Source organism: Mesoplodon densirostris, chromosome 12, assembly GCF_025265405.1.
Source record: "Mesoplodon densirostris isolate mMesDen1 chromosome 12, mMesDen1 primary haplotype, whole genome shotgun sequence".
NCBI lineage: Eukaryota > Metazoa > Chordata > Mammalia > Artiodactyla > Ziphiidae > Mesoplodon > Mesoplodon densirostris.
The window spans coordinates 68,502,561-68,520,366 of record NC_082672.1 but is presented as its reverse complement, the minus strand read 5'-3'; the positions used below and the strand labels follow the sequence as shown (position 1 = coordinate 68,520,366).

General features: G+C 39.5%; 1 protein-coding gene across 2 annotated transcripts in view; it reads right to left on the bottom strand.

Annotated features, from left to right (window-relative positions):
- The window catches only part of RNGTT (RNA guanylyltransferase and 5'-phosphatase), a 235,576-nt gene extending 218,769 nt beyond the window's left edge, over window positions 1-16,807 (bottom strand). Inside the window, exons 1-4 of one of the 2 annotated variants that reach the window (XM_060115193.1) lie at window positions 16,747-16,807; window positions 8,254-8,363; window positions 5,088-5,191; window positions 4,910-4,998 (exon numbers count right to left, since the gene is read on the bottom strand). In XM_060115193.1, coding sequence (XP_059971176.1) covers window positions 4,910-4,998; window positions 5,088-5,191; window positions 8,254-8,340 — 280 coding nt within the window. In that variant the 5' untranslated portion in view covers window positions 8,341-8,363; window positions 16,747-16,807. Of the gene's footprint in view, window positions 1-4,909; window positions 4,999-5,087; window positions 5,192-8,253; window positions 8,364-16,519 lie in introns of both variants that reach the window. The other variant, XM_060115192.1, reaches the window with a different exon arrangement.
- Between the last annotated feature and the right edge of the window lie 999 nt (window positions 16,808-17,806).

The window sequence follows — 17,806 nt, the reverse complement described above, 5'->3', positions numbered from 1 at the left end:
GGTACTATCTCCAGGGGAGGTAACATATGGTAAGAATTGGAAACATATGACCCCCACGGGTTTCAGATAAGGGATTATGAAGCGGTAGTTCTTCCTAAACATCAGAAAACATCTGAGGCTTCTGTGTTTCAAGCACTTTTCATTTCCACTAAGTCTACAGTATTATCCCACAACCAGGCTAACTGTATGAACTGACAGTAAAATGATGATTTTAAAAAAAGAGTAGCTTTGAAAATAAATCTGAGTCTAACTTTTGTCATGTCACAAATGTCTACTGTTGATCGCAAGTATGCTTCAGCAAGAATGTGTGCAAGGCTGATGAAAATTCCATCTCTGATACTAAAACACAATTAAAATATTGTAAAAGCAGACCAATATTTTCTGATCCTAGGAACACAAACTTGATTCTTTATTCTTTTTGTTTGAAAAGGTGCTACCAGAAACCAGCTCTAAGACCAGTTTCTGTTGTTGTCTTCAGAGTATTACAATAAATAATTGCCACTACAATGCTCCAAAACTGGACAGGCGCAAAGCAAATGTTTCCACTTCAATCCTCATGAAGAGAACCCCTACCAGTGATATAAAACAAATAATATATAGTAACATATAATATATTGTAGCACAGTTCTATAATTTTTTTATAACCCATAAAACACTCAATTTAGAAAATTTCCCCATCAGTTCTTCTAAGAATACAATCAGACAATTTATAACAAGGGTTGACTTGGGAGTATTAATCTTCCTGAAATCAGGATATCTGATTCCAGATGTTAAGTGTTCTTGAAGTTCTTCTTGAATTCTTCTTCTTTACCCCTACAATGGCTTCTCTCGGATGAAAAAAGTTGTTTTTAATTGTTCAAATAAAGGTCTCAATGCTATTTTAAGCTGTATATGTTCTAGTTGTACCCTAAATATGTGTGTATTTGTTACATATATTCATGTGAATGTGTAAATATATACACATATACATATCACAATACCATGTCATACAGTCCCATATTATTGTTCTTCTGTTAAATAAATTGCATACTGTACAATATAAATGATCTGCTTCTATCAGAGGTGTAAGCTGTTTCCAGTTTTTTAATTACAAATGAAGATGTGATTAAATTTCTTTCTCATAAATTTTTATGTCCATCTCTGACTACTTCCTTTAAATAAATTCTTAAATGTAGCCTTGACAAGTCAAAGTGTGTGAACACTTTTAAGGATCTGGAGAAATATCACCAAATTGGCCCTCCAGAGAGGGTGTACCAATTAACACTCAAATTAATAATGTATAAGTACATCCACTTTATCCAAAGCTTGACATTATGATTCTTTTTTAATCTTTGCCAATTTGATGGGGGAAGGTAACAACATATATTTTAATTTGTATCTCTTGTTAACAAGTGAGAATGAAAATTTTTTCCATGTTTCTTGGCTATTTGTAATTCATTTCTTATAAATTTCATTTTCATTGTTTTCCATATTTTTCTATGGAGGAATGCCTCTTTTGCCTGCTGGATTATAAAATCTTTTTGTATATAAGAATATTAACTTTTATCTGTCATATATGCTTCAAATATTGCTCCCAATTAGTCAAATACCTTTTTGCTGTTTCTGTTGTGTTTTATAATACAGAATTTATTTTTCATTTTTATGTGGTCACTCTAGAAACCAGTGTAGCAAGTAATTAGAGATTTGGACTTTGAAGTAAGAAACCGGACTACAAACCTGGCTTAACCACTTATCAGATGTGTTACCATGGAAAAACTATACTTAATTTCTCTGAGATTCAGTTTTCTTATCTGTAAAATACGGATACTGCCACATACTACACAGAGTTGTTATGAGGATTACATTCATTCATTCCTTCATTCATTCATTCAGAGTTTCCCACCAAGTCTGCCAGGCAAATAATAAGCATTCATTAATTCCAGCTGTTACTATTACCAATGAATAGACATTTTAATTTTTGACAGCAGTTTTCAAATTTAAGTGTACATAAAAATCACCTAAGACCCTTGTTTTAAAAACAATTAGGGCTTCCCTGGTGGCGCAGTGGTTGAGAGTCCACCTGCCGATGCAGGGGACACAGGTTCGTGCCCCGGTCCGGGAAGATCCCACATGCTGTGGAGTGGCTGGGCCCGTGAGCCATGGCTGCTGAGCCTGCGCGTCCGGAGCCTGTGCTCCGCAACGGGAGAGGCCACAACAGTGAGAGGCCCGCGTACAGCAAAAAAAAAAAAAAAAAAACAATTAGATCCCTAGGCTTCATTCCCAGAGGTTTTGATCATACAAGTCCAGTACAGGGCCCTAAAGCATGCACTTCTAATAAACATCCTCAGGTGATTCCGATGCAGGTGGTCTAGGAACACGGCTTAAAAAATAACTGTTTATGGATTCTGCCTTTGATGATAAACTCAGAATACCCTTTCTTGGCTCAGAGTTAAATAAGTACTGACCTATATTTCTCCTATATTATTATGGGTCCTTTCAAAAATATTTGATCCATCTAAAATATATTTTATTATACAGTTGGCTAATTGTCTCATAACCATTTGTTGAATAATCACACCTTCCCTCTCTGATGTGAAAAACATCTCTACCACTAGGAAACCACTGTAGTTTCCATTGCTTTACCATATGCTTGGATAACTGGTAAGGAAAATCCCCTTGTTACTTTTGTCTTTCAAAATTTTCTTGCTCATAATTTCACCTGTTTGATTTGCCAAACAACTGTAAACATTAAAAATTGGAAATTGGGCTTCCCTGGTGGTGCAGTGGTTGAGAGTCCACCTGCCGATGCAGGGGACACGGGTTCGTGCCCCAGTCTGGGAAGATCCCACATGCCGCGGAGCGGCTGGGCCCGTGAGCCATGGCCGCTGAGCCTGCGCGTCCGGAGCCTGTGCTCCGCAACAGGAGAGGCCACAACAGTGAGAGGCCCGCGTACCGCAAAAAAAAAAAGAAACTGGAAATTATTTTGGAAACAGTGAATCTCCATTTCTTCAAGTCTTTTAACAACCAAGTACAATTTTCTTAATTTAGAACTCCTACATTTCTTAATAACTTTATTCCTTGGTGTTTTGTACTTTACAGAAGACAAGTAGTTTAGAGTGTGAACTCTAAACTTTACTTAGGATCTTATCTAAGCTGTAACCCTTAGATCTTATCTTAGGATCTGATCTAAGCTGTAATCCTTACTAGTTATGTGAATGACCTTAAGTCACTTAACCTTCCCAAGCCTCAGTTTCTTATCATAAAATGGGGGGTGACAATAACATCTACCTAATAGTATTGAGAAGAAAATGAGACAATGTATGTAAATGATTTACAGAGTGACTAGCAGAGAGAAATGTTCAATAAGTGTTAGCCAATATTATTAATAGTAAGATTAATGAGACTATTCTCGAACTATACTTTCTAACTAGTTATTGCTTGTTCGCAGGAAAGTTGCTGATGTTTTCCTATTTATCTGTATCCAAATATATCCCCTGAACTTTCCTACTATTCCTAAAATTTTTTCAGTTAATTCTCTGAATGGGGAAAATAGTAGCTGCTTATAATTTTAAAAAAGAAGAAATCACAAAAGAAAATATATTAACAACAAAAGCTTTTAAATATTACCAAAAAACTTAAAAGGCAAATGAATTGGAAAAAATTTCCAATAGTACATATAAGTTAATTTATGGCATCTAACTATCAGGCGAAAAAATTATTCAACATACTGTGCTGAAACAAATGACTGACTATATAGAAAACATTTAGATTGGATCCTCAATTCAAACCATATGCCAATATAAATAGCAGAAGGAACAAAGAACCAAAACTAAAAATCACAAACCTTAAAAGTTCTAGAAGACCACTCCTGGCAACATTTTTCGTAATAGCAAAAAGAACTGGAAATAACCCAAATGTCACTTTAAGTAATTATCATTTCAAGAAAATTTACTCATTTGTTACATTTATGTTTATTGGCTTCCTTCCCCCGCTTCCCCAATCCCCTTTTTTGTTTTCTCCCTGAGATGTTCCAAGAGCCTGTACCTCGCAAAGAGTAGCAATCAATAAATATCTGCTGAAAGAACTGTCCATCATAGGAAAGTGGATAAACTATAATACATCCATACAATGGAATACTACACAGCAACAAATAAACAACAGTTACAGACATCACCATGGATCACTCCCAGAAACACAATACTGAGTGAAAAAAGAAAGGTTCAGAATGATACATACAATATAAAATTCAAAGTTATAAAAAATAAATATACATATAGTGTTTAAGTTTAAGATACAGTTTCCCAACAGTACAACTGAAGAGGGGCAATTAGGGCTTTATCATGAAAAATTTTTTAATTACAAAAATACATTTATTTTGGGACTTCCCTAGTGGCACAGTAGCCAATGCAGGGGATATGGGTTCGATCCCTGGTCTGGGAGGACCCCACATGCCGTGGAGCAACTAAGCCCGTGCGCCACAACTACTGAGCCTGCGCTCTAGAGCCCGCGAGTCACAACGACTGAGCCCATGTGTCACAACTACTGAAGCTCGCGTGCCTAGAGCCCGTGCTCTGCAACAAGAGAAGCCACCACAATGAGAAGCCCGCGCACCGCAGTGAAGTGTAGCCCCAGCTCGCCACAACCAGAGAAAGCCCACACACAGCAACGAAGACCCAATGCAGCCAAAAATAATGAACAAAGAAAATTAATTAATTTTTTAAAAAGAAAATTTTTAAAATTCTTTAAAAAAAATACATTTATTTTATAGTTCACAAAAGTTAGTCTACTACTTTATACTTTAGTAAACGCTCCTTGGTGATGACTTAAAAAAGAAAAAAAACTTCCATATCAACTCACTTGTAAAAAAGAAAATGGAAAACCCAGTCACAAAAGAAAATATTCAACATTGGTAAAGTGAAGCCAAACATACCTATAAGTTCAGGCGGGTTTCTTTCATTAAACCGCTCACATAGACGAATAAATGTCTCGGTATTCTCCGTTGTAGGGCACTCACCATGTCTAGTAATACAGAAACATTTTTTTTTAAGAAGAGATTACAAATTTCAGCAGAAGGTTTAAATATTAAGGAATCTTAATACATGACTTACCCTTTACACTGAAGTTTTATATATTTGATTCCTTCTTTTTCTATGTCATTTCTGTCATAGAATCTTGAAGTATTTGTCAGGTCCACCAACAAGCCCATTTTAACCTTAAAAAAGAAAGAAAGAAAAAAGGACAGATTTACTGGTAACTGAATTTGTACCAAATCAAACTGACTAAATGGCAGTATTCCAGGCCAGTTCATTCAACTACCCTAAGGGAGATTTTAGGTTCACTCTGCCAATGAACTATTAATAACAATGAAAGTATCACTTATCCAAGTCTCATTCAAGACATAGAACTTAGGCACTAAATAAAATAAATGAACCCCCAAACTAATGATGAAACAAGAACATAAGCAAAACAGACTCCACTTCAACATTGCAAAAGTGTACCTAAAAAAGCAAACACTGATGTAGTTTTCTGCATCTGTCACTCCACCTATGATTTCCTAGACAAGAAGCTAGAACAGGGATATCATCTATCTGAAACACACCCCAACCAAAGCTCCAGGCACAAAATAACCCAGCACTCCGAGCAGTCATCACTACAGCACGTTAGGCAGTTAAATTCTCAAGTGAGTACACAGGGCAAAGAGTGCGTATAGTCAAAATTCCCTTGTAAATCCCTTAAATAATCAATAAAGAACAGTACACATGGCCGTATTTGTGCATCTCATTGAAGACTTACTCCCATTCCTCAGCCAGTTTTTCTTCCTGTATTGGAACAAAAATCATTGTTTCTTCTGTTGAGCAGTAACTGAAGTAGTTGGCTTGTGTTAGGGGGCCACAGGTTTGAAAAATCTTGAACAACCAGAATCATATTCAGCCTTGAAAGATATGCACACTGGAACTGAGCCAAGTAAAAGAACAGTGAATCCAAACATCTTCCACCTCATTCTGAAGTATATACTCTCTGAGAAGAATGGCAAGAGAAACAACCTGTACTTTTTAAACTGTTATTTTTCTGTCTTTTGTTGTTACTGCTTTTATTGAGTACCTATTGTTGCGTTTGCCTAAAGGAGACTGGTCTACATGATAATTCAACTCCATTGTTATTGCGGGGGGGAATGGCAAAAACATTTAAATTTCAAACATCACAAAACAGACAAAATTGTGCACTTCTAAAATATAACTAGCTGCCTTAATGTGCTCTATGGATTTCTCCAGATTTCTTAGCTCATGTATGGATAACAGACAGCTCTTCCAGTCAAGCACCCTCTCACTTCCCCAGGAAATGTATTTTTTACGGCATTTTTTGTAGTATCTGCACCCCTGGGCCTACTTCTCTTCTCTTCCCACATAGGCTTCTTCAGTGATCTTAATTCCTTCAGAGGATATATATTGCCAAATGCAAAGATTTAGATGCCATACTACAGCTTTTCACTAGTTAGAATTAGAACCCATTTTGTTTGTCTTCAGATCCAAAATAAGAAGTGAATGAAAAGTGGGGATGAGCAAGAAAATATGAATTTTCTAAATACATACGAATACTTCAGAAACCAAGAAACTGTACTGCATGACTTAGCTGCCCTGAGCCCATATATATGTATGTGTGTAAATGTGTGTCTGTGTGTGTGATGTGTCTGTGTGAATAATGTGTTTGGGTGTGAATGTCCGTCTGTATACACATATACTCATAAATATTATTATATATACATAATTATTTTTCCTTATAGATTCCCAATCCATGAAATAAGGATAATTATAGTATCCACCTCATACAGTTGTTGTGAGATTTAAATGAAGTCCTTACTCTGTGCCAAGCACTATTCTGTGTGCTTTAAATGCACTAACTTTATTTGCAAGTGAGAAAACTAAAACATGAGGAGATTATGTAACTTGACCACGAAGCTTAAGTGGCAAACCAGAAATCAAGCCCAGGCTAATTGGTGCTAAGCCCAAGCTCTTACACTCTACCTAGGAAATAGTTAATGCTCTATAAATGTTAACTATGACTTTCAAATGTATATTAATAATGAAGATAAAAATTAAAAATTTACAAGTAAGCTAAAATAAAAGATATAAACAAATAACGACCCAAAACTACACCGAGAATAGGGATGAGTAACAGGTTATCAAAAACTAAGTGGCATCTTTACCATCCCATAATTAGAGACTTGCACATAATGGGTACCAATATTTGTTGAATGTACTGAGAGAGCATACAGTAACAGACCACCAAGAGTCTAAAACAGAAGAGAACAATGGTTGGTGTTATGGGTTGAATTATGCCCCCTAAAAACATATATTCAAGACCTAACTTCCGGTACCTAATGTATAGATTCATGGTGGTAGTTACAGAACTATTCCTTCTCCACAAAGGAACTCCCTCATGCTACCCCTTTACCGTCAGACCCTCTTCCCACCCCCATCCCTGTAGTCTGGCACCTGCTAACTTATTCTCTATCTCCGTAGAGAAGAGATACTTCTGTTTATAGAACTCTATGTACTATTTTTGCAACTTCCTCTGAGTCAGTTAATTATTTCAAAATAAAAGTTTATTTTAAAAAGCCACCTGCAGTGGCTTCCCTGGTGGCACAGTGGTTAAGAATCCACCTGCCAAGGCAGGGGACACGGGTTCGAGCCCTGGTCCGGGAAGATCCCACATGCCGCGGAGCCACTAAGCCCATGCACCACAACTACTGAGCCTGCACTCTAGAGCCCACAAGCCACAATTACTGAGCCCGTATGCCACATCTGCTGAAGCCCGCGTGCCTAGAGCCTGTGCTCCACAACGAGAGAAGCCACTGCAATGAGAAGCCCACGCACCACAACAAAGAGTAGCCCCCGCTCACCGTAACTAGAGAAAGCCCACGCACAGCAACAAAGACCCAATTCATCCCTAAATAAATAAATAAATTAAAAAAAAAAAAAAAGCCACCTGTAGAACAAGAAAGGAAAAAAGTATGTTAAATCAATATCAAAAGTGTTTTGTTTCGGGCTTCCCTGGTGGCGCAGGGGTTGAGAGTCCACCTGCCGATGCAGGGGACACAGGTTTGTGCCCCGGTCCGGGAAGATCCCACATGCCGCAGAGCGGCTGGGCCCACGAGCCATGGCCGCTGAGCCTGCGTGTCCGGAGACTGTGCTCCTCAACAGGAGAGGCCACAACAGTGAGAGGCCCGCGTACCGCAAAGAAAGAAGAAGAAAAAAAAAATGTTTTGTTTCTTACCTTCAGACTCTTCAGATAATTTGAAAGCATACTGGGATGGAACCGATTTTCTTCAGCAACTTGACTGTCATATCTTGGTCCTAACATTGTCTTCAGAGGTAAAAATCTTCCTAAATAACATGAAGATAGGTAATAATTTTCAATAATGAAAATGTTCCAGGTTAAAACTCTATAATTAGCAATTCTCAAAATCACTTTCTAACAATGTCTTAAATGGAATTTAAAAGAGTATTCATGAAATACTCTCAACCTACACTGTATTTTCAAAAGGCACTGCCTTGGAACTTTTAAAGACAACATAAATTCTAGAAATTGATAATCAAATATAATAGCAAAAGAAGAAATTACCAGTGAATGGAACTTCCACAAAGACTCTTAAGTTCTAAACCACTACATTAAAAAGTTATTGCCTTAAAAGCTTTAAAGATATAGCACTAGAAAACTGATAATGAAGTGAATTAAATCAATTCTTTGAAATTCCTATCATACTTTTTTAATATGAAATTGGAACCTTCTCCATCTTATAACCTTATCCTACATCTCAGGAGAAGGATCATGCTGAGAAGCATACTAACCAAAATCACACTCCAAATATATCAGTGATTCTAATTTCAGCAAGACTGACTGACTTTGGCCCTTTTTTTTTCCTGAATCACCGTATAAACACAGGGGAAGTCATCTTCTAAAATCATCTATTGTAGCTGATTTATATTATAAAATCAGTAAGAATAAATATCTACCTAAAACAATATCTAAGTGAAGTCTTAACATCTGTCCGGAGGCTTTAAACAAAATTCATAAAAAGATCATTTTTTTCTATTTTTATTTTCTACAGAATCAATCAAGATCACCAGTAACCTCCATGTTGCTAAGTCCAATGGTCAACTCTCAGTTCTCAAATAATTGATCATTTTTTAATTCAAGAGGGAGCTCTTGAATCGCTTTTTTCACGTGGCTTCCAGGATACTACATCCTCCTGTTTTCCTCCCCTCTCTCTGGCCTCTCCTTCTCAGCCTGCTTTACTGGCTCCTCTTTATCTCCCTGGCCCCTCTATGTTTTGTCCCAGGGCTCTGTCCTTGAACCTCCTTTCTAACTACATTCACTACCTTGGTGTCTCATCTAGTCTCACAGCTTTAAAAGCCATCGGTGTTGCCAATGACGGACAAATGTGTATCTCCAGGCCAAACCACTCCCTTAACTCTAGAATCAAATATCAAATTGCCTACCTGACTTAGTCTCTACTTGATGTCTAAAAGACATCTGAGACTTGATATCCAAATCTGAGCTCTCAATCTTCAAACTCCTCTCATGGTCTTCCCCATCTCAGCAAATGGTAACACCATTTTTTTAGTAGCTCAGGCCAAAACCTTTGGCGTTATCCTTGACCCCTCTCTTTCTTACACACCCCACACCCAATCCATCAGCAAATCCTATCAGATCTCTCTTCAGAATATATCCAGGATCTGACCACTTCTCACCACTTCTACCATCATCTCACCTAGATTATTATGCTTCATTTAGTTTATTTAACAGATATTTAATGAGTGCCTATTATGTACCAGGCATTATTCTAGGTGCACAGACTATATAAGTGAAAAGAAAAAAACAAACAGATAAAAATCCCTGCCCTCATGAAGCCTATATTCTATCAGGTAAAGATAAACCACAAACAATGAACATAATAAATAATAATATGGTACGTTAGAAGTTTCATCCCACTAGACCTCTCTCCTTCTCACTGCCGTCTCACAGGTCCGATTCTCTTTCCTCTACATACCCTTAACCTCCGTGCTCCTCCCCAGGTGCTCAGTCACACTCTCCTGAGAAAAACCCAGACCTCGATAAACCCAACCACCTGATTTCTTTGCACCTACACCTACACAGCTCAAGGCTCCTAGAGAAAATCTCAGAGCACAGCAGAAGGATGACAATATAAATCATAATCATCAATCTCAAAAGCAATCCTATGTTTCACATCTTTTCCTCATTCATAAAATATACCGAGCTCCCCTACCCCCTTCTCAACTGATGGCTTTGTGTTATAGTGTACTGAAAAGAAAAAGTAGAAAGAAGCAACTTTATATGTTTAACACATACCAAACAATGTTTAAAACATTTTACATAGATTTATTCATTTACTCCTAACATAAACATGTGTAATGTTATTATCCCCATTTTACAGATGAGGAAACCAAGGCAAGAGAGATTAAGTGACTTGCCCACTGTCACACTTCTAGTAAATGAGAGAACAGTCATCCAAACCCAGGTGACCTGGTAGTAGGGTCCATGGAAATAATTGCTATTCAACAATGCCTCTCCACCACCAGGTAGAAACTTGCCTCACCTTTGTAGTTATAAACCTTTCTGTATCTGAGCCCATTTTCTCTTTCATCCCCTGTCCTTACTCCCATTAAAGGCAAATCCCCTCCCTTCTGCTCTGGATTCTTTCCATTTTGCACTCACAAGGACCATCAATCAACTCTTCCTCCCTTCCATGCTGCTACCAACTCTTCTAGTATCTTAACATCTCAGCAGCATCTTATACATCTGACAACTCCTTCCTTCTTGAAAAACTCTCTTGGCTTCCATATCACCATACTCCTTTAGTTTCTACCACCCACCTAACACCACCCCCAATTTCTAGCCATTCTTTCTCAACTTCTTTGTTCCCTCTACCCAATTTCTTTTTTTTCTTTTTCTTTTTCTTTTTTTTTTTTTTTTTTTTTTTTTAGTTGCAGCATGTGGGATCTCTGTTGCGGCACGCAGGATCTTTGCTGCGGCATGTGGGATCTTTAGCTGTGGCATGCGAACTCTTAGTTGCGGCATGTGGGATCTAGTTCCCTGACCAGGGATCAAACACGGGGCCCATGCACTGGGAGCACAGAGTCTTAGCCACTGGACCACCAGGGAAGTCCCTACCCAACTTCTAAAGAGCAGGTTTTGGTAAGGGGGGGGTTCCATCCTGGGCCTTGTCTTCTATTCTTTCTACATTCTCTGCCTGAAAGGTCTTTTCCACTGCCATGGCAGGAACAATGCTATGTGTTCATCAAACTCCATTTACTTTCCCATTTCGCGGCACGCAGGAAGACTACATTTCTCAGCTTCTCTTGTAATTTGGTGAGGGCCATATGACTGGACTCTGACCAATGGGATATGGGCAGGAGTGAGATATAACACCACCCCAAGAGCACCCACTCCTGCTCTTCCCCTTCCATGGCAACCCTGCAGGTCATATGTTTAAGAGGACAGCATCACAAGATAGGAAGAGCCCAGAGAGTCACCACTTGGAGAAGAGTTGCCCAGGAAAGCTGCCTGATACACAAGGCATTGTGATATGAGCAAGAAATAAACATAGTATGTTGACTGGAACCCCTGAGTTTGAGGAGTTGTTTGTCAGATAAACTAGCATTACTTATCCTGACTAATCAAATACCATGACTTTAAATATTGTCTGTATGCCGATGATCCTTAAATGTACATGTCCAACTCAAACTTGTTTGAATTCCAAACCATATATCCAACTGTGTACTCAACATCTCTACCTGAGCAATCTGGATCTTTTTTTTTTTTTTAACATCTTTATTGGAGTATAATTGCTTTACAATGGTGTGTTAGTTTCTGCTGTATAACAAAGTGAATCAGCTAGTATACATATATCCCCATATCCCCTCCCTCTTGCGTCTCCCTCCCACCCTCCCTATCCCACCCCTCTAGGTGGTCACAAAGCACCGACCTGATCTCCCTGTGCTATGCAGCTGCTTCCCACTATCTATCTATTTTACATTTGGTCGTGTATATATGTCCATGCCACTCTCTCACTTCGTCCCAGCTTACCCTTCCCCCTCCCCGTGTCCTCAAGTCCATTCTCTACGTCTGCGCCTTTATTCCTGTCCTGCCCCTAGGTTCTTCAGAACCATTTTTTTTTTTAGATTCCATATATATGTGTTAGCATACAGTATTTGTTTTTCTTTTTCTGACTTACTTCACTCTGTATGACTGACTCTAGGTCCATCCTCCTCACTACAAATAACTCAATTTCGTTTCTTTTTATGGTTGAGTAATATTCCATTGTATGTATGTGCCACATCTTCTTTATCCATTCATCTGTTGATGGACACATAGCTTGCTTCCGTGTCCTGGCTATTGTAAAGAGTGCTGCAATGAACATTGTGGAACATGTCTCTTTATGAATTATGGTTTTGTCAGGGTATATGCCCAGTAGTGAGATTGCTGGGTCATATGGTAGTTCTATTTTTAGTTTTTTAAGGAACCTCCATACTGTTCTCCATAGTGGCTGTATCAATTTACATTCCCACTAACAGTGCAAGGGGTTCCCTTTTCTCCACACCCTCTCCAGCATTTAAGCAACCAGGATTTTAATACTTCTTCCAACCTGCTTTCCCCCCGCAATAAGCCCTAATGGTACCAATCATCCCACTGCATAAGCAGAAACTTGGGACTAAGTTTTGACGCTCTTTATCTCATTCTAAATCCAACACCAAGTCCCGTCTATCTTCCCTCTTTAATATCTCTCAAATCAGCCTACTACTCTTTGACTCTCCTTCTAAACCATCACCATTATCTTTCACTTGAACTACCATGACAAGTTCCTAACTAACCTCCCCACTTCCATCCTTGTCTCTTTCATTAAACACAGAGCAATCAAAGTAAGCTTCTTTAAACTGAAGTCAAATCATCTGACCCCAATGCTTAAGAAATGGCAATGGTTTGCCAGGGCACTGTGAATGTATATAAATATTAAAACCCCTTATCACACCCTAAGCCTATACGATCTGGCTCATACTCTCCACCCTCACATCCATATCCTCACTTTCAGTCTGAGATCTCTCCATCATCATCCTATCCCAACAGAAGCCCTTCAAAAAAACAAAAAATCAAAAAACAAAAGCACCGCTCTATCTAGCAAACTTCTATTTATTCATGTTAATTCATATATACCTCCCTCTGGGAAGCCTTCCCTGATCCCCTTCTTCTTCCCTAACATCAAGGTTTATTATCTCTAGTATCCCATAATATTCTGTAATAGAGTCATTATTGACCTTGTTAAAACAGAACTGTGTTTTAAAATGATGGTTTGCTACTCACAAAATTGTGTGCTCTTTAAGGTGGGGGACTGTATCTTAATTATCTCCCAAGTCCCAAAAACCAGCACAAAGTATATACAAATATTTGCTAAGTAAAATGTCTTCAAAGTCATCACTATTGTCATAAGACTGAATCATACTTATAGTCCCCCAGTTAGTTCCCAGGAGGTTCTTTATAAATAGTACATACAAAATAATTTTATGTTGAATAATCAGAAGTTTGTTTTCTTCAAAGTGTTCACCTGAAATCTATCACTCAGAAGCAGGAAAAAAGAATTCTTCAGAAATAAAGCTTGGCCCTATCTCCAGGTACTCACTCTCTCACTAGAAGTCTGGTTTAATTAGAGAAGGTGACTTCAGAGTGGGACAAATTACTATTTATAATTAGTACCATCTTCTTTCTGATTCGGAAAAATTATGAACTTCTAGTACTAATAAGATTCATCCTAATGTTTACAATGAGAAAATTTAAGCAGTCATAACACATTTTCCTAAATATGCAAAATATCAAAGAAATTATAAAATAAGCATAAATTACTTTTCTAATCAGAAAAAAAGAGGAAGAAAATAGGAGGTAGAAACTGGGAATGTGAATGATTCCTTATTTTTCTCTAACGCTTGCAAGAATATAGCTAGCATTTCTTATTCTACCACTATAAAACACTGCCAACCCTACATTATCTAAAATACACAATGTGTCATGAACACTTCTAGGACAGAAATGTTAGACAGATCAAACTTTAAGGAAATTCAGAAAGACTTATCAAGAATTTTATGTTGTATTCACCTTACTTTCTAATAAGGATCACAAGCCAAAGCAGAACTGATTACCAGTAAAGATCCAGTTTGGTTGTCAGGAGGCCTGGGGTTCTGTTCAGGGCCCGCAACTGCTCAGATTAGGTGAGCTTAGTGACTCACTGATCACAGTAATTAAGAGTTTATGTTTTGGGGGTTGAAATACTGTAATACAATAAAAAAGGAAAACTTTTTATTCCTGACCCTTCATCTCCAGGAGAAGGAGAAAAAAAAAAGCACAAAACTCTATTTCTTACAGAAGTATTAAGCTGCCTGGAGCTTAGCACCTTATCTGCTGCTGTCCGCAGCAGTCAGTACCACATTTGCCCCATTCATCTAGAAAAAAGTCAGTATTCTGATATTTGTCATTGCCATCTGCAGATTATATTAAAATTCTGATTTTAAAACTGTTTTTCTAATTCCAAATAAAAAATATTCACTGGGACAAGACCTTCTTTATGATTTTGTTTTTCTCACAAATCAGTGTAGCAGGTAACTCTAATGAAAGGATCCAGGAAACATGCTCCAGGTTAAAAAAGAAGCTAGACATCTAAGTTTAGAGGTTTCTTCATAACTCCACAGAGAAAGCCACATGTAAAAAGAAAGGATTCAACACTAAGTTAGAGATGGCAAGGGAAAAAAAGTCAAAATGTCTGAAGAGTGAGATGAATTGTAATCAATTCATCTGAAGAAAGTACAATGACTATCAAGCACAAGTGAAAATGCCTATAAAAATGGTTAGAATGTAAAAAAAAAAAATTATTCATTTTTGTTAAGGAAAACCATTTCCTCACCCCAAGGCTTGCTTAGATTATCTTTTATCCATCATTTATGTGGCTTTATTGACTGAGGATTTTATATAAAATGTGAAGAAAAGCTGACAAACTAGAAGAACCAGAAAACCTGAACTAAAAAATGACTAGAGAATCTTCTCTTCCAACAACTTAAAATAACTAGGCTGGGACTTCCCTTGTGGAGCAGTAGTTAAGAATCCACCTGCTTGGGCTTCCCTGGTGGTGCAGTGTTTGAGAGTCCGCCTGCCGATGCAGGGGACACGGGTTCGTGCCCCGGTCCGGGAAGATCCCACATGCCGCGGAGCGAATAGGCCCGAGGGCCACAATTACTGAGCCCGCGCACCTGGAGCCTGTGTTCCGCAACGAGAGGGGCCGCGATAGTGAGAGGCCCGTGCACCGTGATGAAGAGTGGCCCCCGCTTGCCACAACTAGAGAAAGCCCTCGCACAGAAATGAAGACCCAACACAGCCATAAATAAATAAATAAATAGATAGATAGATAGCCAAGCATTTGAAGCCCTTTTAAAAAAAAAAAATGTTATGACTTGGAAAAGAGTTTGGCGGTTTTTTAAAAGGTTAAACTTACACCTACCATGCGATGCATTCCTCTCCTATAGATTTACACAGGGGAAATGAAAGCATATGTCCATACAAAGAACTGCACATGAATATTCATAGCAAGTTAGTATGCAACAGCCAAAAACTGGAAACAACCCAAAGGACCATCAAGAAGTGAATGGACAAACTAATTTAAACTGGCGTATCCATAACAGTGGAATACTACTCGGCAGTAAAAAGGGATGGGCTATTGATATGTACAAGCACAGCGTGAAAATCTCAAAATAATAATTCTGAGTTAAAGAAGTCAGAGACCTCCCCCCCAAAAAAAGAGTATGTTTCCATTTATTTTAAAAATTATACAAAATGCAAACTAAATCTATAGTGACAGAAAGCAAATCACTGGTTGCCTGAGGGAGGCAGGTATTACAAAGGGCAGGAGGAAACCTGGAGTGGTAATGATTGTGTTTACTACCTTGATTGTGTTTCACAGGGTGTGTGTGCGCGCCTGTGGTCCAAATTTATCAAACTGTACACTTTCAAACTGTACACCTTAAAGTCTGTTGTGTCAAACTCAAAGACGAAAAAGTCCTCAATTAAGAATCATTTAAAAAACAAAACAAAAACCTCCAGTCTCAGTGTGGATGAATTTCACCGCTGAAATTCACACCGATGAATGTCCCTCCCTTTAGCCTTCCTCTCAAAACCGACACTTGTCCCTTCCCCTTCCGAGAACCCTCAAAGGTTTACAAAACTCCTAAGCTTCAAAGTATTATTACCCACTGGGTTCTTGGGTTCTCGGCTCCTGCCACACAAAGCTCCTATCTACCTTCCCGTTCGCAATATTTAGCCTTACTAAAGAGTGACAAGTGCCCCCACTCCCTCCAGTCCAGGTTCCCAAACACTCATCCACGAAGCTTCATCCTGAAACACCACTACCGAAAGCTGCGCCCCCCTCAGCCCACCCCCGGACCCGCCGGTGCGCGGGGACTCGAACACCCCCCGTCCCGGTTACCTGCCACCGGCTGGCCGCGCCGCGGACAGTTTAGCCACCGCGGGGGAATCTTGTTGTGAGCCATGTCTTGGGGCCGTGCACAGCCGCCCCCTCCACCAACACTCGCCGCGCCGCCGCCGCCGCCGCCGCCGCCTCCTCGCGCTCCGCTCTGCTCCCGAGGTCCGAGGTACCCGAATCCCGGCCGGCGTCCGAACCCCAACCGGCGTGCGAACCCCAACCGCCCGTACCTGGGTAATGTCAGCAGCGGCGCGCCACTTCCATTCAGGCTGAACTCTAAGCGAGCCCACAATGCACCGCTACTTCCGCCCCAAAAGCCCCACCCCCTTCTTTCCGAGGTCAGAGGTGAAGAGAGACGCTGGCGGACAGATAGGAAGGAGTTAAGGCCAAGGCGAATGGGAGGGGCGGGTCTTCCCTCGCCCCGCCCCTCCCCTCCCCGCCCTGCCCAGACCCAAAGCGTTCTCAGGACAGCTTTGCACATGCGCAGTTGCCGTAGTATTGGGAACCAGGAGTGACACTTATATTCATTTCCCATAGACTGACGATGGAAACCCAGAGAGTGAAAGGAAACAAATCCTCCTTCCACACGTAGACTGGTCCGCAGATTCCATAAAGGCATCTGTTTTACTGACGAAAGGGGCCATCCCACCGCCGTCGTAGCTCAAGAACCTGATAGCCCTTTTTCGGCCAAATTTGATGTCCCGGCAGGATCTGGGTTTGATTGGGTATTTGGAAAGTTCTTCCTGACGTGGATTAGGGGAACAAGCTTTAGAGAAATTCTAAGAGCGAGAGATTGGAGCACCAGAAATGAGGAATTTCTCTTTGGGGGAGTACTTCTGGGGACCCATGAAACATCTGAACTTAATCTCAAAATATTTTTTATGAGTTTTGTTTGTACACTTCTGGAGCAAAGTTTTATAGCGTATTTGGGAGTCTCAAAATTACCAACTAAAGTGTGTAATTGGCAAAGGCAGGAATTGCCCAGTGGAGTACCAATACCTGGCGGTGTTCTCATTTGCCTTACCAAACAAACGGTCTTTCCCTTCCAGTTAAGCAGGGGCGATTGGGAGTGTTTTCTAACCTATGTACTGTAGTAAGACTTTCTGTAGTTAACAAACTAATTTAGCTAAAGTATTCAATATAAAGCTGGGTGCTGGCAAATTAGTTATAATGTAGCAGTTCGACTTTAACTACCAGTAATGTGTTTGAACTGCAAGAGTGTGAGGTTTGGGAAAATGCATTTTAAACTTAAGGGACAGCTCAGCCCCTGAATGCCTGGACCCTCTCAGT